Source organism: Haematobia irritans, chromosome 5 (genome assembly GCF_050003625.1).
Source record: "Haematobia irritans isolate KBUSLIRL chromosome 5, ASM5000362v1, whole genome shotgun sequence".
Taxonomy (NCBI): domain Eukaryota; kingdom Metazoa; phylum Arthropoda; class Insecta; order Diptera; family Muscidae; genus Haematobia; species Haematobia irritans.
Genome location: NC_134401.1, coordinates 52,345,494 through 52,372,383, shown reverse-complemented (window position 1 = coordinate 52,372,383; position 26,890 = coordinate 52,345,494). Strand labels below are relative to the sequence as shown.

Genomic DNA, 26,890 nt, shown 5'->3' with positions numbered 1-26,890 from the left:
AGTTCTTTGGATTGGGGATTTTTTTAAATAAACGAAAACAAAATAATTTATTAACATAAGTTAATTTTAGCTTCAGTTTAAAAACGCACTTCCTCTGAATAAAATTAAACTTTCTTTTTGCCCATAGTACACCGAAAAAATTCTCTTCGTTAATTTTATTAAAGATTCTTACTACACACAAAAAATTTTTTTCTGATTCAATCACGAAATTAATTGATCCAATTAATTTTTAATTGAAATGTCTTCAATCACAGAAATGATAGTATCAATTAAAAAATTAATTGAAGGTCAATTAAAAAGTTAATTTATCCAATTAAAAAATTAATTAATACTATTATTTTTGTGATTGATTTTTGTTTCAATTAAAAAAATTGTTGAATCAATTAAATTTTTGATTGAATATTTTTTAAAACTCAATTAAAATTTTAATTGGAAAATGTTCGTGAATTTTTTTTGTGTGTACAACTTTTCTTCTATGACTAAAAGTGAGACAACCAAAATCCAAAATTATCCAAACTTGTTATTACAACCAATTGCACTTTGGACAATAAATTTTTTTTCTAACAAAAAGTACGAACATTTTTCATAAAAAGGTATGAAATTATTTTGTAAAATGTACAAATCTGTTTCATAAAAAGGACGAAACTGTTTCATAAAAAGTACAAAACTTTTTCATTCAAAAGTACTATGAAGAACAAATTTCGTTAAAAGAACGTAACATTTCGTTCTTTTAATGAAAAGTTTCTTTATAAAACAATGACCAATTTCGTACTTATAACGAAATTGTGCATTCTTTTTACGAAGGAAATTCTTTCGGTGTAGTATGCTATCAATTTATCTCTTGGTTTACTGACTTACAAACCTCTAATCGTTATTCAAATGTTTTAGTATGAACCACATACCATATTTCCTCTTATATAGTAAGAATAATTATAAACGACCGAAGAACATAATATTCGATTGACATCTGAACACCATAGTACCCTTTGGTAACGAATGGTCTAATTCGCTAACTGAAGAGGGGATGTGGGTGAACACATTAATTTTGCAAATCAAACAAAACTCAATAGCTTGAGTGGAAAATATGAGATTCTAAAGCATTATCTCTCAACTCAAAATAGTACTCAATTATATTAGCCATGTTTTTATTAAATTTAATACAAATTATTTTGAAAACAAAATTGCTTCTTCTGTGTTTCTGATTGCACAAAACATACTTAAAAAACAATGAACCCAATAGGAAAGAAAATTTTGATTAATTTTAGAGAATTTGGGTTAATTTTAGATAATTTTAACTGAAATGTATTACAAACGCCGATAAAAGTAAACATTTGTCGATAAATTCAAGAAACTTTATCAGACATAATTATGTGTTTTCACTTGATAAAGAACATTTTGTAATTTGAAGGAAAAAAATGTAAGTTTACAATGACAAGAATGTCTTTAGCGCCATACGAAGTTCAAGATGGTTCATTTAGTTGTAAAATTTAAAAACTTTAAGAAATTTTGAAATGTTTTGTTGTAGACACGAATTTAGTTATACTTAATCGCTACAGAGCAAAATTAGTTTAAGAAATTTTAATGCGATCGCACGTCGATTTTCAATAAACCACGTCTTGTCCCACACAGAAAAAAATTTCCGTAGTTAAACTAACTCCAAATTTAATATTATATTTATGTATTTAATTTAGAAATAGCCTATAAACATATATGTGTTTCGAAAGAGAGACATAGAGAGTATGCTGCATGTAAAATAATGGAAGTAACCAAGTGGCGCTTTAAAAATATATCCACACAAAGAAAATTTCATTAAAACTTTTTTCTACCTGTGTATGCCCTAACGTGAAACATAATATGTTTGAACAATACAAACAATATTTTGTTTGGACCAATCCTGAAAATATATATGCTTGAAACAAATTGTGTTTGGGGTATATGTTACAGAAGCGATTTTTTTTGAGCGGCGCCCACGAGACAATTAATCAAATTTTATTTAACAGAAAAATACATTTAGTTAGGCACCGTGGAACAGTGGTTGGTACGTCCGCCAAGGGTTCTGGATTTTTTTGGTGATAAAATTTAAAATTTTCCAAGAAATTCAAAAACTCTAACAAAAGAAAAACGTTTTCGGCACACGTTTTTTTTCTTTGCGTGCACATATCGCCTGCTCATAGTCGAATTAGGCAACGAATTTCAGACCCAGTGCAGTCTACTGGTTTTGCATCATGCAAGGTTTTTTGTTAGTATTATTAGTATTAAGTTCGAGTTTAGCAGCTTAAACCGAAAATAAATCTGTGAAAGCAGAATAAAATTTAAACTTTTTTGGTCCAAAGCAAGAATTGAAAAAGTTTATTTTCTTTAAAATTAACTATTAAAGAAAAGTATCCATGAAAAAGGGTAATTGTAGCGCTATAATGCGAACATAAACCTTCTTTAATTTTAAAACATTCTCTCACTGGCCACGAATATCAGTCCAAAGAATAGATCATCGCCGCGTATTTTACAAAGCTCGAGAAAAATGAATATTTCAGACAGGATAAAACAAATAGGAGCGATGACTAATTGAAAAACTAAATCATCAACCAAAACTTTTCTGTTGCTTTGCTTTTCCTACTTTTTATACTAATTTTCATATTATTAGTATTAGTTATAATAAATACAAAATAAACATTACAAAACTATTGCGTATTTTTTGTTAACATGCAATTTTATGTATAATTTTTACTGCTAAATGAGGCTATCAAACAAGTTGTTATTAAAATTTATTCTGTTTCCCTCTAAAACAGATCTATTGTATATGCCACAGGTAATGCGCAATACACTTATGTTGAGTGAAAATTTGTCGGCTCTCTCATACATGAGAAACAGAGAGAAAGTGTAGCATTTCAAGAGAGTATAGTTTGAAGGGAGGTCTTATTATTGTTTGAATATTGGCTATGCGGGCATTTTTAATTCAGTGTGTGCTCTGAGAAGTGTATCAGTTGCTTATAACGGCCCGTCGTAACTTGTCCGTTTCCGAAACGAAACGGAAGAACACAAGACAGTGTTAAAGAAAATATATAAAAAACAAAAAGAGTTTATTAACAAATTTCTTTACGAAAAAGCAAAGTGAAAAAAAGAAATAAAATTAAAAAAATATTATATCCCAATAAATATATGCAAAGCAATATTGGAGGGCAAAGTATTAAAAAATTTTATAATTAATAAAGAACTGGAATTTGAAAATTAATTTAAATGGGAACTTTGTGCTCTTTGCTAAAAACACGCATCTACAATCGTCGTTCAGGCTATATAAAGTCCAACATTTATAGACCAAATACCTAGAGCAAAGCAAAAGAGAACCTTACCTCCTCATCCCCAACAACAAGTGAAAAACAAACCTTCTTTTGCAATAAAAACAAAAAACACAAAGAATTGCATACACATCAAGGAGAGAACACTAAAAAGTTACTTTTCAAAAATCAAATACAACCTGTGGCAAAATATACAATTCAACAGGCGCCAGATAGTGTAACAACTTACTTGTGCTAAAAATACAAACAAAAAAAGTAACAATAAAGCATCATAAAAGAGTGTGCCACAAGATACTGAATCACAGATTATCTATTTATCTAGTCAGCTAAAAAAATAAAACAACAACAAGAGTGCTACATTCTACCTTTTTATATATACACCTACAAACACATCTACATATTTATCAATAACAAAGGATAACCGTCAAAACGAGAAACGGAAAATGTGGTGCATTGTGAATTTGCCTAACGGCACCCAACAAGCGGTTAAATGGGATCCCAAAGCAATTGGCCAAGAATGCTTAGAAAAGGTAATTAAATCAAGTATAGATTCAATAAATAATCAAAAAAAATCCATATGTATAGCTTGTGGAGTTTTTCTCTACCATAACAATTTATTTGGTAAACAAACTAAAGTTCAAACAGCGGCTCTATGTTTTTTTTAAGCAAAGTCCAAAGTCCACAATTGCTTTTTCTCTTTTATTTTATTTACCCCACACACATCGTGTTGTCATACTCATTCCGGCACGAGAAAAAAAGCACACACAGCTATTGGTTTTTAACTTTTGCTGCATGTGGTTGAGTTGAGCTCGCGTAAACCACCCTCCCTCCTCTAAGCAAAAGTGATGAACCACCACCTTTTGTATTAAAGATTAAAGCAAGTCTCGGAATTGTTTATGAGAGGGGAGCTTTTAGGAAAGGGAGGCCATAACACTAAAATATCTTTGATCTGTGAAGATTTGTGTGTAAGGGGGTGAAAACCATTTATAACCCACTAGAAATTTGATATGGATCTTTAATCAACAAGTGTTATAATTTTTTTGTTATCAAAATTCCCTACGGCATTGACATAAAGTAGATTAATTAGGAAAAGATAACATTTTTCGTCAATTTCATTTATTACAATATGATAATCATTGGAACTGATTGAATTATTGAAGGTGAAATTTTTATAGAAAATTCTATTTATTTCGTTTTGTCACCTCGATCAAGCTATTTAACGAATGTCGACTTAGCTTTCTAAAAAAAACGAGTGTTGCCAATTCATTTGTCTCGTATTGATTTACCGTTACCTAAATACTATATTACAACATGACAATAAGACAGTCAGTAATATGTTAAGGCTTTGTCGGATGTCGACATAGCTTTCTATAAAAAAAGCAGTGTTGCCAATTCATTTGTCTAGAATGTTTTTTTACCGTTACCTAAGTACTGTATTACCACACCAATGGTAATAAGACCTTGACTAATAAGGCTTTGTATGTCGTTACATTAATATTGTTCCTTTACTTTTTTACCCTCAAATAAATTGTGTGCTAGTAATACCAAAAATTATTTTGAATCAATGTTACATTCAAAAAAAAAGTGAACCCTATATATCATTATAGCTGATTTAATTCTATTTTAGTTCATGGAATTATTACGTTTTAAGAATGTTTGCATGACTTTAATAATTGTTTGCCTACGTAAACTACGAAATTTTCTTTAATAAGTGAAAAATAAAAACGTTGTCTAATAAATTTTCCTGAATTTGTCGAAAATTATTTACTTATTTTTGTGAAATCGGCGTGACATCTGAGTTTCTAATATAGTTTAGTTAAAATTTTCTAAAATTAATCAAATTTTTCTAAAATTAACTAAAATTTTCTTTCCTGGTGGGTTAACTTTTTTTCTGTATAACCCCCATTTTCATGAAGCTCCGTTAGTGCTACGTTAGCTAACTAATTTTTAAACCCATCTATGGACATATCTGCAATCTTGTCTATACATTCTATATGCCAGTAAGAAGCTTAACTTCTAGAAATTTTTCAGTTAAAGTTAACTGGAGAAAAGATATTTGCAATTTACTTTCTGTTAACTGACAGTTAAAGTCTAACGGAGCTACATGAAAATGGCCGTAAATGTGTTAAAACAGGGTTTGCAATTGAATTTAATTTTATGAATTTAATTTTATTCTAAGAATTTGAATTCCTACACCCAAAAATATAAACTCTCCAGGGCTCTTAAGCCAATTTAATTCTAGTTTTTTTTATTGAAATTAGTATGTTTGTTGTTTTTTGATTTCAGCTTAAAACCATGCATTGACTAAACTACAAGTGTAGCTTAACCAACATGTTTGTAAAATGTATTTGGGCGAAGCCCTATAGACTGCAAGATGGTTGGATGGACGCACGTTTCGGAATTACCACATTCCTCATCAGCATCCTCTACTTGCAGCAAAACTATCAACCAATTATCAGAATAAATTCAGGCAGTTCATTAAACCCAACAATGAACCACACTTGAACCTTCCGAAATAAGTTTTGCATGATAGCCGGCTTATGCCGAAATAAATTCGTACAAACATATCTTTTTTCCTATGTCACTGTCAAATCATCGATTTGAGTGCAGTTGGATGAGTTTATTTTGAGCGTGCTTCTTCTTTTTTTCATTCGTTTTGTTTTGTTATTGTTGGTTTTGTTATTTAAGCATTATTGTTGTTTTTGATTTCAGCTTAAAACCACTAAACTAAACAGACTAAACTACAAGTGTAGCTTAACCAATTAGTATGTTTTAGTTAAAATTTCTCCAATGTGACAAAGCTTTCTTAGCCTTAATAATTTTTTGTGTATGTTAGTTAAATGAACTAAAAATGGGAAAATTTAAACCCAAATCAAACATAAGGTTTTACTAAATTTGTATTTCTCATAAATAGTTCAGAATTTGATTAAAATTTGTTAATTTTGCCACAAATTCTCCCATCTTAAACTTCATATAGGCATTATTGGAATTTTGAACTCCCACCCGTTTCTTCAACCTACGGAATTTTCCTAACAAAGAAAAAATAATTACAAAATATTTATTTATTTTGTAATACAGATTAGCTAACTTTTTTTAAATAACCTAGATTAGGTTAATGGCTGCCCGATATCAGGTTCACTTGGACTATTCAGTCCATTGTGATACTTCAGTGGTGAACTTCTCTCTTATCACTGAGTGCTGCCCTATTCTATGTTATGCGGTTTACACACTATCAGTTATTCCGGACGACAGTACTCGTGTCGAAAATATCCCATATATTATGCACATTATAAGTTTAGTTCGAAGGCATAATCGATACTGCTGCATGTTGATGGGATCGATAACAAATTTACCGATTATTTAGTCATCGCCGACAAGTCGTATCGATGCGACACACTGTAAGATTCTTTACAAACACCGACATTCCGTCCGGAATAACTGATAGTCTGCAATGCGCATTAAGATCAATGACAAGGGACCTCCTTTTTATAGCCGAGTCAGAACGGATACTTAACCCCATTATTTTTGTATGCCAACAGCTGTATTACCGACACGATAAATAATAACAAGGCATTGAGAAAACTTCCCTGAGTGCTGTAGAAATTTCACTCACTACCTCACTTATTTTATCATGAGGAATAAACTATTTCCGTCGACACTAAATATAATAATGCAGAAAAAAAGTTGTGCATATGCATATTAATAACATTCAGTCTTATTAATAATTTAATATGTCTGCAAATAGGCCTATATATATTTTATGAGGGACACAACAAAACCCAAACAAAAAATTCATTTAATTTTAAAACTTTCAGATCTAAATATCTTTTAGCTCGGAAAGCAAACTACTATACATTTAAGACCCAAAAATCGTAATAATGGAAATTAAATATAGCAGAAAATATGAACTATTGCTACAGTTACTAGATAAGTGAATTCAACCTTTTGCATCTTTACTACTTTCTTAAAAGTTTGAAGTCCAATTTTTTTATTTTATTTTTATTTCGTTCTCTTTTGTATATAATTCAATTTGACAATTTGATATATAAATATTTAAATTAGAACAGAAATATTCGTGATATATGTGACAATAACATTATGTTGTCTGTCACTTCTACTTGTTTTACTAATTAACTAACTAGAAGATTAATTGAATTGTATTGCATATTATTTACAAGTCATAATTCATTATGTACGATCTATACCTTAAGGCGCTGTACAGTTTTTCCCAGTCCAATGTTAACCCTCAATATTATCAAAAGGTTAATGTCATCCTATCTACCTAGACAATGCTTTATAATCTTAATAGACCCGAAGTCTAAAGTTCAATTTTTTTATGACATATATGTATCTTAAATACTGTTATTATATTTAATTTCTTTTTTAAAAACATTTTATAATGGATTAACAAATATTAAAATAAAAATTAAAAGAACCACAAATCGGTTAACTGCAACTAATTATGAAAATATATTTTGTGATAAGTCCAACCACAACCACAGCCTTGGGAATAAAATTATTTAGCCCATATCTTAAAAATAGTTCGGCTTTTGGTCACTTTGCGCAAAAACACTTTTAATTGTATTGTTGTTCTCTAATCTCTATTTCGAAATAATTCGTTTCCTTAAAAAAAAACAATATTTTATCTTATCACAGCAGTGGCCAGCAAAGCACCATATAAAGTAGTAATAATGTTCAATAATTAACACATACCGCTCCCCCTCTCTCTAATTGTATAACAAATAAAATATTGGACCTTTGAATTTATCACTAGGTATCACTTCAAATACTTTGTGTGATTGATGATAATAAAAGTTAGTGGATGATTAAATTGACAGCGACCCTATATGGGGGATTGGTATTGAAGAGATATGCCTATTGTATATTATCTGATTCACAAGTGCTTTCGAATATTTTCTATGTAAGTGGTTCCAAAGTTCAGATTATACAATTTGATTGTTCAATCTCTGCAAAATCTTGGCACCGTTAAATTATCTTTATAAGTGGACGGACCACTAGCAACTCTTCAAGGGTTAATAGATTTTGGATGGAAACTAAATTCAAATTATTGATATTTTGTCAGCACTCACAATCGCAGCTGTGGTTAATTAGAACCTATGCCTATAGCGAAATAGAAAAGTTGGTGGAGAAAACTCAATACTACGAAATTGGCTCTAAATCATCAAATATTTAATTCTGATGATTAAAAGTAATAAAAATAATATATAAAATAAATAATATTAAGGTACTTAATGCAAAACACCATAAATATAAGGTTTACATTAAAAACAATTTAAGTTTATCATTTTTTTAAATGAACACTTGTTTTTCGGTTTAAAAGTATTTCTGAATTACTTGGATTAATTAATTGTTAGTGCAAAACACATCTCAATTAACATACATTCTTTATAAATTATCTTTATTATGATTCATATTGGGAATACAGTTGGAAAAAAATAAATGCAAAAAATGAACGACGTAAAGCAGAAAATACTGATTTAAGGTAATTATCAGTAAAACAATTGGGTCAATTTTGCCATGAGCCATAAAATGTTATGGGATACGTTTCATATACCTACATACAATGGCATATATAAATAAAAAGATGTATAAAATTTTAATTGCAAAATAAAAAAAAAATTGATATAAGACTGATTAAGCAGTTGACTGTGTAATATACGTATGCAGGAAATTTTTAAGTTTATTGGCCTTTTTATTGGTTGTTTATTTAAAACTAATCCAAAATTAAAAACCAACCAGACACATAAATGTCATTAGAAAAAATAAACGCTTTGGTCTTCACAAATAAATACTTCCTCAACACATATGATTGAAGACCTTATGACTACATTACTACAAATACTGAAAACTGAGGTGCAAAGTCGAAAATTTACTATCTAGTAGTAATGATTTATAGTTTTTTCTTTAAATAGAATACAAAACAATTATACATGCAATGGCAATTAAGTAATAAGGTAAGGTAAACAAAGCTGGACTAATAAAAAGAAAGAAAGAAAGAAAACACAGTTCTTAAGGGGTATAGATATACACAGACATATCATACTATAGATCTAGGTGGTGACTAAGGCTCATCAAATGCCCAAATTGCTTTTGTAATTAATCATCATATTACCTAGATATTGAATAAAATATATATCAAATGTAAATGTTTTATTATAATTGATGGGTACCTGACAGTTACCTAAATGTTATATTGTTAAGGGTTAATTGATGTTTAATATTTTCTCTGCAAAAACATTTTCAAGCTTTCCAACAAATTTCCCTATTGACATTAAACCCTCCTCGTCGTGTGTGTTTTAATAGTTTCTTGTCATGCCATTGTTGTTGGGTATATAGAGTATGCAGTGTTGCCAATACACTTGTAGATATCTTTCCCTTGTTGATGTACAGAGGAAGTGATGGATCTGTGAGAGAGGCGACTGGGCATGTGAATTTGATGCCAAAGCAAGTGATATTTTTGTTGGGTGTAGTGCTGCCAATATACTTGTAGAATTATTTTCCCTATGTCGTTGTACGGAGGAAGTGGTGGATCTATGAGAGAGGCGACAGAGCCGGTGATGTTGTTGTTGGGTGTAAATAATGTAGTGTGGCAATGCTTTTGTAGAATTTCCTCCCTATACGTCAAGTACAGAGGGAGTAGTGGTAGATCTACGAGAGAGTGAGAGAGACGTCAGAACAGGTGATTATGATGTAAAGGCAGAAAATCACTTAAGCTTTGCAACTCCAAGACAAATCATGTTATATTGCTAAGGATTAATTGATGTTTAAAATTTTCTCTGCCAAAATGCTTTCATGCTTTATTGATATTAGAATGAAGCACAGACCTTATAATACATAGATGATCCACTATTCTCTTTAAAAAAAATGTGTCAGTTCCAAAAATTAATTTTCTGACATTTCGTTTTGATTTTTCTTCTAATCTTCAGAACTGTCAAACACAGTTTGACACCCATTGCTCATCTATGTATTATAAGGTCTATGGAATGAAGTACTCTTCTGTATTTTAATCTATAGCTCTGGCACTGTTTACAATTGTTATAGAGAAGGCAGTATTGCCAATGCAATTGTTTTGGAATTCTGGATTCATTTCCAACGAATCCTTTCATACCAGTAGTAAGTTGACAATATAACAATACAGAAGGTGTATTAATTTTAACTTTCTTTTGAATAAATGTCAATGAATCCTAGATTTTTTTATTATCATATTTTTTTAGGGAGAGCAACAAATGCTGAGAGCGAGGAAAGAATGTTTTATGCATGTGGCAACACTGTTAGAATGGGGGGGAGGGTTAAAATTAGTTGAAATACTAGCTATGCGTTTTCCTAATTGCTTGCTATCTTAACATGCACCATACAAGCCTACAATGGCTTTAATTAGAAATTATTAATAATTGATTATAGACGTTACCAACTTAACATTTTGCTTAGTATACAAAATTGCTGCAATTGTCTATCGTTTCAATAGAGATAAGCTTGTAAAACAGCCAGACTGCCAGACCACTTGATTGATTGAGGGAAATATAACAAGGGTGTTGGTTTGTTTTTAACAAAAACAACGAAATGCAAAGACTACAAAGTATTAAAAAATTAAGTGTCATTTATACCATATTTTCGAATGAGTGACGTTAATTTTTTCTTCTCATTAGAAACTTTTCCCTTGTGCATGCAAATTATTTTTTTGTAAAACTGTCTGGAAATACTTTCTTTAGATAAGAATTGCTAGATTACTAAATACAGATGTTTGTATATTGAATTCAAGCTTTTTGCAGTTTTTTTTTTATTTTTCAAGGAAAGTCTGCATTCATGGGGTAATCGAACCTTTATGTTTTTCTTTTTTTTCTAGTGTTTCTCTGAGCTTGTGTTTGAGATAAGAAACAGCACGTGCATTCTAATGGAAAAATTACAATAATTATCACGTTTTTTTGCTTTTGAAGAAAGTAATATTTAGATTTTTCCAAATGAAGAATTTTGTAATAAGCACACTGAAAAAAATATTGTCGTGAGGTCAAAGATTTCATGTCTTTAAAATACGAATGCAAATTTTGCTTAGCATAGAAGACGCATTTCTCTACTATAAAGTTTTTTTCCTTGACCAAAGGTCGATAAACTTTTCAATGAAGTCGTATTGTCCTTATAATTAAGTGATTTGGTTTAAAAATGGATATCATAACATGAAAGAAAAAATGTTTGGGCTAAGGTCAACTTGACTTTAATAATTTAGAAAAAATCTTTAAATTTAATGAAATTGTCTTTAAATTTGTTGTCTTTTTGCATCTTAACTACAAAGCAAAAAATCGTTCAAATATAGGACATGTTTTTCAACACTTTATTTTAAAGACTTTTTTACTTGAAACACAGCATAATTTCTACTAGAAGTCGAGTCTTAATTTGGAAAATAAAGTCGTCGTTAACTTGTTTTTAAAGGACTTTGATAGCATATGAAGAAAAAAGCTGAAAAAGCGAAAAATTAAAATTTGCTTCCTAGAAGCAAGTACACAAAACCCGATTTTAAGAGAGAATTGTGTCTTAAAAGTATCCTTACTTGTATTCTCCGCTTCTTTGGCTCGGAATCAATACCAAATTGTTTAAAGTAAAGACAAAATCTTTGGAACCGGGTATGCTTTTTTTTCAGTGCAATATTGTTGGGGGTTTAATTGAAATGATAAAATATTAATTCAATTCATATGATTAAGTACCGTTACACACAGAGATGGGGATATACTATGTGTACAGACTAAATGAAAACGTTGATTCTACTACATATGGTGGTAATATAACGGTACAGCCTAATGAGAAATATTTGAAAAAGCCTTAAATTCAAATATCTTTCAAATATTTCTATAAATCTTGCTTACAACCATTACGTCATTAAAAAAAAAGTAATAATAAAAAAAATATATACAATCAAAAATCCCTTCATGCGCAATGTTTATACAGATTGTTGCAATATTCAGACTATGAATTTCTGGAAATAATAAAAAAATTGGTCAATTATTCCGAATATCATCGATACAGTAAACTGGTTAGGTCAATGTAGTCATTGAAAAATGCAAAAAAAAATGTACAATTATTAAATACAAATGGATTTTAATCTCATTACACCATAACATATAATGTATACCATCAACTCTTACACGATTTCCTCAATTTTAATTCTTTGTTTTTAATGCATTATTTGTGTATAATAGACATAGCAAATAATTGTATAGTATCTATGCATTCGCAAGAAAAGATATTTTCAACAATTGTGTTCTGAATAAGTGTATTCAAAAGCTTTTAAATGATTAACATTATAAATACTACATTTATAAAGGGTGATTTGTTAAGAGCTTGATAACTTTTTTTAAAAAAAAAACGCATAAAATTTGCAAAATCTCATCGGTTCTTTATTTGAAACGTTAGATTGGTCCATGACATTTACTTTTTGAAGATAATTTCATTTAAATGTTGACCGCGGCTGCGTCTTAGGTGGTCCATTCGGAAAGTCCAATTTTGGGCAACTTTTTCGAGCATTTCGGCCGGAATAGCCCGAATTTCTTCGGAAATGTTGTCTTCCAAAGCTGGAATAGTTGCTGGCTTATTTCTGTAGACTTTAGACTTGACGTAGTCCCACAAAAAATAGTCTAAAGGCGTCAAATCGCATGATCTTGGTGGCCAACTTACCGGTCCATTTCTTGAGATGAATTGTTCTCCGAAGTTTTCCCTCAAAATGGCCATAGAATCGCGAGCTGTGTGGCATGTAGCGCCATCTTGTTGACACCACATGTCAACCAAGTTCAGTTCTTCCATTTTTGGCAACAAAAAGTTTGTTAGCATCGAACGATAGCGATCGCCATTCACCGTAACGTTGCGTCCAACAGCATCTTTGAAAAAATACGGTCCAATGATTCCACCAGCGTACAAACCACACCAAACAGTGCATTTTTCCGGGATGCATGGGCAGTTCTTGAACGGCTTCTGGTTGCTCTTCACTCCAAATGCGGCAATTTTGCTTATTTACGTAGCCATTCAACCAGAAATGAGCCTCATCGCTGAACAAAATTTGTCGATAAAAAAGCGGATTTTCTGCCAACTTTTCTAGGGCCCATTCACTGAAAATTCGACGTTGTGGCAGATCGTTCGGCTTCAGTTCTTGCACGAGCTGTATTTTATACGGTTTTACACCAAGATCTTTGCGTAAAATCTTCCATGTGGTCGAATAACACAAACCCAATTGCTGCGAACGGCGACGAATCGACATTTCACGGTCTTCAGCAACACTCTCAGAAACAGACGCAATATTCTCTTCTGTACGCACTGTACGCATTCGTGTGGTTGGTTTAATGTCCAATAAAGTAAACTGAGTGCGAAACTTGGTCACAATCGCATTAATTGTTTGCTCACTTGGTCGATTATGTAGACCATAAATCGGACGTAAAGCGCGAAACACATTTCGAACCGAACACTGATTTTGGTAATAAAATTCAATGATTTGCAAGCGTTGCTCGTTAGTAAGTCTATTCATGATGAAATGTCAAAGCATACTGAGCATCTTTTTCTTTGACACCATGTCTGAAATCCCACGTGATCTGTCAAATACTAATGCATGAAAATCCTAACCTCAAAAGAATCACCCTTTACAATAACAGAGGTATTTACACTTAAGCTTAATAGGGATTTTTAATATATTTATTGTATTTTTTTTTAATTAGTAGAGAAATAATACTGCTACACTCAAAAAAATTAATCCACCAAGAAAGAAAATATATGTTAATTTTAGAAATTTTTAACTAAACTGTAAATATCTGAAAATATTTATACCGTTTTTTTATATGCATTGATGATTTTCATTTTTTTTTTGCCAAAACAGATGTTTGGATGATTAAGACACACAAATAAATTTCTAATGCGCAATACCACTCCAAAAATTAAAAAAAAAAATAATAACAAAAAAATGGGGACACAAATACTGAGACTAATGAAAATTAAATAAATTTTTTATATAGAAACAAATGGGTAAATATATGAGCTAAAAATAAAACGAACACGAATAAATGATGTGTGATCTACCAAATATATAAAGTAATTTATTTAATATTATTCCATGGAAATTCCATAAAAAAAATGTCACAGATTGTATGTGTTGTTGGGATTTTGCGGTTTTTTTTTAACAAATTTGCTTGTTTTCACCGTTTACACTATGCAGCAGGATTGTAGTCTTTTCTCATTGTTCACATTAGATAGCGAAAGCTCTTAAAAATAGAAAATATTAAAACTTATGTAAAAGTTATAACAAACCCAGAAACATTATTGGTCGTGTTTTCATCTTTCGATTTGTACAATACTTATCTAGAGAAAAAACCAACGGTTAAATCTTTATATGCTACACTGAAAAAAATATTTACGTAATATTAAAGATTACGCAACCTAAACTTTAGGATGCGCAATTTACAAATTACTAAGGACAAATTTCTTTAATATAATAATGAAATTTTAATTAACATAAAGTTTATAATCTTTGCTCCAAAATTTGTTTTTATTAAATTTGGGACACAAATTTTGGAAATTTGCGTCCCTCCGTTTAACTAAGGCCAATTTTCCTTAAAGTACAGAAATACATTTTTTATTTAAAGAAATCGTCCTTAAATTAACTGAAATATTGAATCTTTAAATTTAAGATAAAAAAGCTTAAAATATAGGCTAAGACTTATTTAAATTAACTGAAATATTGAATCTTTAAATTTAAGATAAAAGAGCTTCAAATATAGGCTAAGACTTCTTTTGAGGATTTACCATGTTTGGTTTAAAGTTTTTTTTTTGGAATTAAGAAAACATTTTGTACGTTGATGTATCCGGTATAATTTGGATTTTTATAATGTAATTTGTTTGTACGTGAATATGAATATGCCGCGAAAAGAGAATGAAAATTCGTTAAATGGAATGTCTATCTTAATTTTAAATTTATTTATCCTAGATTTATAACAACATCGGTCGCTAAAAAAATGTCTTTATTTTGAAGAAGCCGCATCTTTGGCTCGGAATCAATACCAAAATCATTAAGGGAAGATAAAAATCTTTGGATCCAAGTAAACTTTTTTTGAGTGTATCAGCTGTTTTATTGACACGATAAATAATAAGAGAAAATTGAGAGAGATAGTGTCAGTACTACGAAAACGACATTTTTGTTCACTAAATAAATAACTTTAACTTTCGCTTATATCGGAAAGGAAAATTTATAAAAATAAAATGTGGAGAATAGAGTTTAACTAGGATACACCTCAGCACACATACATGCAAACCAACCAATAAGAGCAAGTGAATTTAATAGGAAGAATCATAGACCTTATAATAACATACATAGATGATCCACTATTCTCTTAAAAAAAATGTGTCAGTTCCAAAACTTAATTTTCTGACATTTCGTTTTGATTTTTTTTAAAGAGTCAGTCCCAAAAATTAATTTTCGCGCATCTGCTTTTGTGTTGTTCGTAAAAAGCAATGCTGCTCAAAATTAAATTTCGTATTTTCGCGGTTTTGGTCACAATTTTTTGTTCAAATGTGAACTTTTAATATATTAATTTATTTATAAATCCTCTGTTGCATCACAAACGTTCTAATTTTGTGTAAAATTGGCAAACTACAAAAAGGAAAACGAAAGAGATTGTAAGGGAGCTCTTATTTCTATCGTTTATTCTTAATCTTCGGAACTGTCAAACATTGTTTGACACCCATGGTTCATCTATGTATTATAAGGTCTATGAGAAGAATAATAGCTAAGCAAACATATTATTTTATTGATTCTACCTTATAAGTGTATCTTGATATTCAGTATTTCCTGGCATACGATCTGTCAGTTTTATCATGGAATTGAATAATATATATAAATAGTGTTAATTCTTGTCTTGTGGTCGAAACTTCTTAACCTTTCTTTGTTTTGATAAAACTTTCAATATCACTCAAACTTCATAAAAATAAAATTGCTTATGCCGATATTTCTTAAGGCCAACGTAAGTGATTACAAGCTTTTTTTTTTGCTTCTTCATTTTGTTGCATAGTGCTATCTATGTAGTATTTATAAACAAAAAAACATACAAAGAATTTAACACTTTATCTACGAAATGATGATAAACAATGAAAAGCACAAAATTATTTACTATGTATATATATAACAGGGAGATATCTAGTGTATCCAGATACATACGTGCGTCGGTTGCTGGTTTGTTTCTTGTTTCTTTCTTATTGTTCTTTATGGCAATTTTTGTTTGCTATTCTCTTATCTAGTATTGTGTTCTTTCTTCTATAATTTATACACACAAAATTAGTAGATTATAAATAAACAAAAAAATGGAAATGTTTGTGATGGTGAAATAAGGCTGTTAAACAATAAACATGTTTTAACATTAAGCCTTAAAATAATTGCCAATACTGAAAAATATTGACAATTACTTTAAGACTTTTGATCCTGAAAACAAATGTAACCCAGCAAAAAATTGAGCACTATTTCAGCAGGATTGTAAGGGAGAGAGGCTGTACCAACTGCTTACAGAACAGCCGAATCTGCGCTGATGTTTGTGGGCGATGTCCCGTTTTAGAGCCGATTATACATAGCACTAATATAATTGCTTATTTTATTAGAAATATTGTTCAGAAGTGATATGTAATCTTGAGTAGAGCATTGTTGGCGTGAAGGAAAGGTTAGGTTAGGTGGCAGACTCCCTTAATGTCATGCTACATCTATTGCCTTTAGACATTTTGGCCAAACAGTCAGCTGCAACAACGGCTGTGCGGTTGCGCGAGCTATCGCTGTGGTCGGAAAAAATGTACGGTCATAGTTCGGTCCTCAAAATAATGCCAGATGTGCCTAACGTAGTGGATTATACCCTGGCAAAACCACTTTTCGACAAAAAGTTTGAAACTCTAATTCCCAACAGTGAGGCGTGGTGTACACAGACCCCGGGGAATAAAAGATATATAGATTTCTATACTGATGGCTCCAAATTGAATGGACAAGTGGGGTTCGGAGTATATTCTAAAGATCTGGAAATTCGAATAGCGAAAAGATTACCTAATCACTGTAGTGTTTTTCAGGCTGAAATATTAGCAATAAGAGAGGTGGCGAATTGGCTGAGAAGTAATGTTCCAACAAATATTGGCATTAATATATACTCAGACAGTCAACCTGCAATAAAATCCTTGGACTCTGTGTTCCTCAACTCGAAAACGGCCATCGACTGCCGCAAATCTCTCAATGAGATGGCTGAGCAGTACAATATTCACCTAATATGGGTGCCTGGCCATAGGAACATACCGGGGAACTGCGAAGCGGATGAGTTGGCAAGGCTAGGGACTACCTTACATATTCCAGGGGAACTGGAATTTGTTGGTATGCCCCTAGCTACGTGCAAGCTCATGCTGCGTGAGAAGGCTGTTAGGATGGCAAATGTTCGATGGGAGAATTGCAAGGGTTGTAACGACACCAAGCAAATATGGCCCCATTTCAACTTAAACCGCACACTAGATATGCTAATGTTCTCGAGACGTCAGATATCACTCCTGATATCTGCTATAACGGGTCGCTGCCTGATAGGCGATTTTGCAAAAACTATTGGCGCGAAGTATAAAATGACTATTGTATGAGCTGTCATGATGCGGAGGAAAAAGAATCAATTAAACACCTCTTGTGTGAGTGTCCTGCATTTTGTGTAAAGCGCAAGCAACTTTTAGGAGCATATAGCTTCAGATTACTGGCGGATCTGGAAAACGTTAACTTAAGCAGTCTGCTAATGTTTTTGGAACAATCTGGTTGGTTCAACAAAGAAAAATAATCAAGAAGGTTCAGCGGTTAAAACTAGAAGTGCCCATATGTAATAGGTACTTTTAGTTAATGTGGTATCACAATGGACTGAATAGTCTAAGTGAGCCTGAATCTTAATCGGGCTGCCACTTTAACCTAACCTAACCTAACCTAGGTGGCAGTCCGATGTATCAGGCTCACTTAGACTATTCAGTCCATTGCGATACCACATTGGTGAACTTCTCTCTTATCACTGATTGCTGCCCGATTCCATGTTAAGCTCAATGACAAGGGACCTCCTTTTTATAGCCGAGTCCGAACGGCGTTCCACATAGCAGTGAAACCACTTAGAGAAGCTTTGAAACCCTCAGAAATGTCACCAGTATTACTGAGGTGGGATAATCCACCGCTGAATTTTTTTTTTTTTGGTTTTCGGTCGAAGCAGGAATCGAACCCCCGACTTTGTGTATGCAAGGCGGGCATGCTAACCATTGCGCCACGGTGGTGAAGGAAAACAGCACTACCTTTAGTGCATCAATACTGCATGAATTGGTTGTCATAACGTAAACGAATGGTCATAAACTTGTTTGATTTCTCGTTTACGTTATTGCCACCGATTCATGCAGTGTGGATGCTCTGCCTACTTTATTGTATACCAAAAAGCGCAACTAAACTCTTACTGCTGAAGTATTTTTTGCTGGGAAAAGTTGGCAACTACGACATGATGCCACACATCACAAATATAACTTGTATTTGCAAAATTTATTTGGGTAAGACGAAACATATCCAAAAATTCAATACAATAATTTTTTTGTAACGAAAAATTATGATTTTCCATATGAAATACGAAATTAGTATAGTTATATTTTTAGAGAATTTATACAATTAATATAAATACACAAATTCCAATTTTAATATCAAATCTATTTTGCTAAATTAGTACAGCATTTCCAAGTTTTTATTACTTTTTATTTGTATATTTGGGTTGGTTGGGTTTGGCGTTTTTTGTGTTGTTTGTTTGATTTTTTTATTCTTTTTTTTTATACGACTAAAATGTTTTTTGGTGTTCGTTGTTTTGATTTCAATATTTTTTGTTTGTTTGCAAAAGTCGTTCATCTGAAGAAAAAGGAATTTAAATTAGAGGTGCGAATTTATTAAGAAAACAACAATGTATACAAGCGAAATACAATTTTTTTTTTAAATAAACACAGACAAATGTATACACCTATAAAAAAAAGAGCATATATAATTTGTCTTTGCCCACATATTACTGTGAATGTGTGTGGTAAAACACAAGTTTTTGTTTTCTTACAAAACAGACTTGTATAATTTGTTGTTATAACAAATCCAAATACTGAAAATATAAGACTGGTTCTTTATGGCCAAATTTTAATTTAATCCAAAAGACTTCTATGCATTAATTCCAGTTGTGTGGAATTAACACAATATTTATTATTTTATTTGCCACCTGAATATTCAATTGTTTGAACATTTTATTTGCATTAATTATTTCTTGTGGATAGAGAAACTGCGCAATTTTATTTAATAATGTGCTTTGAGTTTCAAATGAAACTGAAAATATGCTAAGCATACTTATTTTACTAAGAGTAAAGTCTTAAAAAGTGAATACTACTAAAGCACATGAGATTTGCCGGCAAGTATTTTCAATTTAATAGGAATGGTATAGAAAAATAAACGACAAAACTTTTGTGAATGACCAAAATAAGTTTTTCATATAAAAAAATTGATTTTTTAGAGATGAGGATTTTCATCAAAATTGATCATGAATTAATGTCCCTTTCGCTCTAGAAAGCATATTTTAGGAGATATAGCCAAATTAAGCCTTTCATATAAAAATTTGGATTTTTTAGAGATTTTCATCCAAATTTCATTTTTTTTTTTGAGGATTTTCTTTACCGTTTTGATTTTTTTGGGGTGATCACAAATTAACGTTCAATTCGCTCTAAGTTTTGTGAATGACCAAAATAAGTTTTTCATACAAAAAATTTAATTTTTTAGAATTTTTTTTAGAGATGAGGATTTTCATCAAAATTGATCACGAATTAACGTTCTTTTCGCTCCAGGAAGCCTATTTAAAGAGATATAGCAAAATTAAGTCTTTCATATAAATATTTGGATTTTTAAGATATTTTTATCCAAATTTCATGTTTTTTGAGGATTTTCTTTAACATTTTGATTGTTTTGGGGTGATCACGAATTAACGTTCAATTAGCTTTAAGACGCATATTTAAGAAGATATCATATGAAAATTTTACTTTTATTTAGGAATTTTCATAAAAATTTAAAGTTTTCGAGGAATTTTATCAAAATTTTGATTTTTGGGCTGGTGATGACAAATTAAGGTCATTTTTCTCCAGGACGCATATGGCCACAATGAGTTTTACATGTATATATTTTTTTTTTAATTTTTAATGGATTTTCATCAAAAATTAAAATTTTTGAGGATTTTCATCAAAATTTTGATTTTTTGTACGGGTGATAACGAATTAACGTCATTTTTGTCCTAATAGTATTTCTGTCCGTTCTATACTACTTGAAATTGATTAAAATATGGCAACTCTATTTTATTAACGGTTAATTTAGCGTATCCTGTTATTTTGTCATCTGTACAAGTCAAGATCATACTTGTATACATATTAACATATTAGACAACATTTTATAAAATTAATAAATTTTTAGCAAATGCGTTGTATTGAGTGTACCTTGAACAAAATCTACTATTAGCATTTGCGGCTGATAAGAATAAAACCTTGATAAAGTTTATAATAGAAAGTCATTAGCTAACACAAAATTAGCAAAAGAGGTCCAAAAGTTCATAACCTAATTGTAAACAAAGGAAGTTAAAATTTGTATACGTATACGTACAAGTTACTATATATAGAGCAACAAAATTATTAAATACTTATATTTAAGGTAGAATAAAGGCCAGGTGTTGTGAGTGAGAGCCAAATACGATTAGCAATTGTTTCCAATCGTCAGCCATATACGTTAAGAATGTCACGTATAAATACACAACCGCTATTCAAGTGTTAAACACCAATACAACCAACAACAACAAAAACACAAACAGCAACATTACATTGGAAGCGGGGAAAAACAAAATACCTACAGCATCATCATCAGAAGGAAACTAATTGAGTTCAGAGATTTTAAGGCATGATATTTTTTCCTATCTATCTACAACATACATTATTATCCATATCACAGCTAGGTAGATACAAGGCACCTTTTTTGCCGGCATTTATTTATTGTGGTGAACGTAGTCTGTCCGCCCATACACATCCACAGCATTCACATATACACAATAGAGGAACAAAAAAAAAACAACATCATCACGTCACGATCACTCAGTGGACGCGTGCTTCTGGGAATGTAACATTTAACGTTTATAGCCAGTATAGACTATGCTCAATGGCTTTTGGCTGTTCAATCGCTCTAGCTAAGACCAGCAAAACAAAAAAAGTATTCAAAATTGATGGATGAATGCATGGATGGATGAGGGGTGTCTACTACCGCAAGCAACTACTCTCCCAGGAGTACTGGTACAATTTAACCAATAACAATTATTGTTAAATTATTCGTTATCATAACCAAAACAAGTTCACTAGCTTGCTCCATTGTGTGTTTAGATGGAAAACAAAGAAAGCTAAAGCGTACAAAAACAAGAATACAAAAAAAAACACAAAAAAAGAAAAACACGAATCTCAAGAAACCTGGAAACTAAAGCCCAGGTGATCTTAAAGTCAAAACAAAAACCGATTGGAGTGCTGCGAACATATGGTTGTACATATATTGATGTTGACAACAACTGGTTTTGAGAGTGTGGTTATTGTAGAAAGACTTCAAAAACTCAGCAACCTCTCGCTCCCTCCCCCTTCTACAAAACAACAACATTAGCAGCCCCAACAACAAGCAATACAAATTGTCATCATCATCACCATGCAGCAACCAATACTATTTTTATTGTGTATGCTTGTTTGATGGTAAAATGAATTCAACATTCATCACATCGTGACAAATATATCAATGAAAATAAACGTGAGCAACGAACAAACTGTTCAAAGTCCAAGTTTTGTTTGGGTCGCAGTCCAAAGTCCAATTCACAACGAGAGGAAAAAAAAACAACAAGGCAAGCAAAAGTATCCAACTTGTATTGTGATGGTAGTGGAGCTTTACCTCTTGTGCTCAAACTATGAGATCGTGAGTATGGCGGAAGACAGACATGGTCAAGATAATAAGAGATAGCTGATACTCTGTTAATGGTATGCTAGCAATTACATGGCAGCAAAACTCTCTTTCAGCTCTTTCTATTGGGGAAATACCGGGCATCAAAACAAAACAGCCACATTGGTTTACATATCTGGGAGATTTCATGATTAAATAAAAGAGGTAGTGGCACTTCCAGAAAACAACATGTTGATCGCAAAATATCAAAAAAATTAATGTTATCTCTTTCGAATAGAGGTAGATAAATGTTTTAGTAGAGTTTGAACTCTGGCCCCACAGCATTTATGGCGGGGTTTTTCGTTTATTAAATTTCCCCATTTTATTTGATATTTAGTTACAAAAAATTATTCAAACTTTAAAAACTTATGTTTAAGTTGAAAAGTGATATGGAACTGTAACTCTTAAAATGTAATTATTAATTATTGTGTAAAATGAATTTATTCAAACAATAAAATAGCTGTAACATATTATCAATTAATAAAACGATTTAATATTAAGAAACCTGGGGGTGCATCTCCTCCTTTCTATCTTTTCATAATACAGCTATAGAAAAAGAGTACCACATAAATAATAAAATCATTATCAAGATCTCTTAAGAGATTACAAGATTTTTCTGCTCATTAAATGGGCCAAAGCAAAAACAACAACTGTATCATGCGTGCGATAGTGTTGATTGGTGAACGCATGTCGGCCATATGGTTTCTCCCCACAATATAAGTATATGTATTTGCCAAAAAAAAAAACAAACAAACCCAATAACATCCTCCGTTTGCTTATAAAATTTTTGGACTTTGTACCTTTCATAAAACACACAACTTTTTTTTGTTAACATTAGTATAATTTTGTATTCCCCTACATACAGGAGAGCAGAGAGCATTCACACACATACAATTATTATGCATACTTTGAATGGAGCTATATCATTCCTAACGGTATTATGGGCTATTCGAGAGTATTGGTGACAGTGGTGGTGTATTTACATCTATAGTGTATTTTCTCATTAATACTTCAATCAAAAGTCGATAATTATATAAATTGAAATTTATTGAATACTTATGGCATATGAATCAATTAAAAAATAATAATAGTGGAAGGCAATGTCTATTGTTTCAATAATTAAGATGTTATAGAATATTTGCTTGGCGACAGAATAATTCTATTGTTGGGGGAATTACGAGTACAATCCCCATTTTAGAACTTTCATGGCACTAGGAATCATTTCAATTGGTCAGAATGAATCAGCATTGTATTTTGCTCTAAGCTTATTCTTGTTAATACTCCAATTATAAGCCTATAATTATATAAAATGAAATGTGACCTATTAAGCAATTAAAAAATAGTAAAATTTAAAACAATGTACATAGTTCTTTTAATTATGATATTAAAATTATAAAGTAGTCCCTTGAAGACATCTCCAAACAGACAATATAGCCTGTCTGTACCTACTATTTTCTGTTCAATAACTTAATAATACCAATTCCTCAATTTTCATGATCAATAAGCTCGTATGAAAATTTGTAATAAAATTAGGTTGCTCTGATTGTATTAATTTCTTTAATGCTTCTTTATTACGTTTTGCAATATTTTCAAAACATATTATCTTTCATTTCATTTAATATCGTACAAAGTGATACAAAAGTCAATAAATAGACCTAAAATCCTGCATCACACAAAATTGTAATAAAATATAAACTTCAACAATGGTATAAAAAAAAAACTAGATAAAATCTTTAAGACAATGGTGTAGTAAATAGAAATAATAATAAAAAATTATTATTATCTTGGCTAGAGAACATTTGAAGATTTATACTTTTTGGTTTGATTTTTTTTTTAATTTTATAGCCGAGGCAATTTTTGTATTTCAATGTACATGTTCTCAAAAAACCATCTGAAAATATATATATTGAACTAGTTCGATTATGTCATCTTATTATTTGGTTAAATCCATTTATAATAATTTCAAACATACGACCGATTGGTAATTAACCGAAATATAAGCGTTTGACGGTTTTATCGACAAGATAAATAATAACTACACTGTTAGAAAAATATGTTTTTCATATGTTCCGATATAAACAAAATGTGTTTCGGGCACAATTTTTAAACACAATATATTTAAGTGCAAACATATAATGTTCCTAAACTAACACTAAATGTTTGGGACACATATGTTAATATGTTAGAACATATTATGTTTGGCTCATGAATGTTTCATAAAAATAATATGTGTGAATGTAAACATATATACATTTACAAATTTCGAGTAAACATATATATGTTGTAATATTTTATTTAGAGAGCAACAGAGAGAGTATAGAGAAAGAAATAGAGATGGAAACCGGGAGGGTTGACGAAAGAAATCAACATAACACATCGAGATAATCAAAAGGCCAAAAATTTGATATGCTTAAGTCTAAATATTATTTAATTTGAATATCAGAATGACTATTCGCAGTAAAGAGAAAATTGTAAATGTATTTAAAATAGTGTTAAATGCTAGTAAAAAATTGTTAACTCCTAAATAAATTTATGTGTATGTTTATTATAAAATTATTTATATATTTATGTTTGTGCTCGACTCCACGTTCTTCTTTCGTTAGAGTTTTTGAATTCCTTTCAAAATTTCAAACTTTTATATAAAACAGTTTTTTGTTACAAAATTGTTATTTATGCAATAAAAAATAATATTTTATCCAAAAGCTCAGGCCATTTCGTTTATATCAAGCACTGTTTCTGACTGCAAATCTTTAATAACCCACATTTCGAAGTTTCATTATAAAAATTTAATATAGTATAAATATAAATGTGTAAATTAAAAAAAAAATTGGTTCGGTCGGAGCAGGGATTGAACCCACGACCCTTTGCATGCAAGTCAGACATGCGAACCACTGTTCCACGTGGCCAACAAATGTATGTTTCTTGTAAATAATGTTATGTTTGCATGGTCTCGTGGGCGCTGCAAACTATGCTATATAAATGTAACTCATAACGATAATTGTCTACTGGTGACTGTAACAGCCACGTAGCCCAGTGGTAGTGTGTTGGCTTACAAATTCCATGGTTCCCGGTTGTTATTTATGCAATAAAAAATAATATTTTATCCAAAAGCTCAGTCCATTTCGTTTATATCAAGCACTGTTTCTGACTGTAAATCTTTAATAACCCACATTTCGAAGTTTCATTATAAAAATTTAATATAGTATAAATATAAATGTGTAAATTAAAAAAAGTGTTCGGTCGGAGCAGGGATTGAACCCACGACCCTTGGCATGCAAGGCGGATATGCTAACCACTGCTCCTCGTGGCCAACAAATATATGTTTCTGTTGAATAATGTTTTGTTTGCTTCGGCTCGTGGGCGCTGCAAACTATGCTATACAAATATAACTTATAACGATAATTGTCTTTTGATGGCAATAACAGCTACGTAGCCCAGTGGATAGTGTGTTGGCTTACAAATTGCATGGTCGGCGGTTCGATTCTCCGTCAAGGCGAAAGGTAAAATTTTAAAAAATTATAAAATTGAATAATTTCTTCAACATTATTATATCACAGAAAAAGGTGCCAAGAACTAAAAAATTTCGTGGAAGTGAAAATTATGTGAGAGAATGACCACAATAGGTTAGGTGGTTAGGTTAAAGTGGCAGCCCGATTAAGATTCAGGCTCACTTAGACTATTCAGTCCATTGTGATACCACATTAACTAAAAGTACCTATTACATATGGGCACTTCTAGTTTTAACCGCTGAACCTTCTTGATTATTTTTCTTTGTTGAACCAACCAGATTGTTCCAAAAACATTAGCAGACTGCTTAAGTTAACGTTTTCCAGATCCGCCAGTAATCTGAAGCTATATGCTCCTAAAAGTTGCTTGCGCTTTACACAAAATGCAGGACACTCACACAAGAGGTGTTTAATTGATTCTTTTTCCTCCGCATCATGACAGCTCATACAATAGTCATTATACTTCGCGCCAATAGTTTTTGCAAAATCGCCTATCAGGCAGCGACCCGTTATAGCAGATATCAGGAGTGATATCTGACGTCTCGAGAACATTAGCATATCTAGTGTGCGGTTTAAGTTGAAATGGGGCCATATTTGCTTCGTGTCGTTACAACCCTTGCAATTCTCCCATCGAACATTTGCCATCCTAACAGCCTTCTCACGCAGCATGAGCTTGCAGGTAGCTAGGGGCATACCAACAAATTCCAGTTCCCCTGGAATATGTAAGGTAGTCCCTAGCCTTGCCAACTCATCCGCTTCGCAGTTCCCCGGTATGTTCCTATGGCCAGGCACCCATATTAGGTGAATATTGTACTGCTCAGCCATCTCATTGAGAGATTTGCGGCAGTCGATGGCCGTTTTCGAGTTGAGGAACACAGAGTCCAAGGATTTTATTGCAGGTTGACTGTCTGAGTATATATTAATGCCAATATTTGTTGGAACATTACTTCTCAGCCAATTCGCCACCTCTCTTATTGCTAATATTTCAGCCTGAAAAACACTACAGTGATTAGGTAATCTTTTCGCTATTCGAATTTCCAGATCTTTAGAAT

The 26,890-nt window shown here is 31.4% G+C and overlaps 1 protein-coding gene across 1 annotated transcript in view; it reads left to right on the top strand.

Moving 5' to 3' along the window:
- The first annotated feature begins 2,962 nt into the window (after positions 1 to 2,962).
- The window catches only part of dnr1 (E3 ubiquitin-protein ligase defense repressor 1), a 31,974-nt gene continuing 8,046 nt past the window's right edge, over positions 2,963 to 26,890 (top strand). The window contains exon 1 of the mRNA XM_075309091.1: positions 2,963 to 3,823. Coding sequence (XP_075165206.1) covers positions 3,737 to 3,823 — 87 coding nt within the window. The 5' untranslated portion in view covers positions 2,963 to 3,736. The remainder of the gene's footprint in view (positions 3,824 to 26,890) is intronic.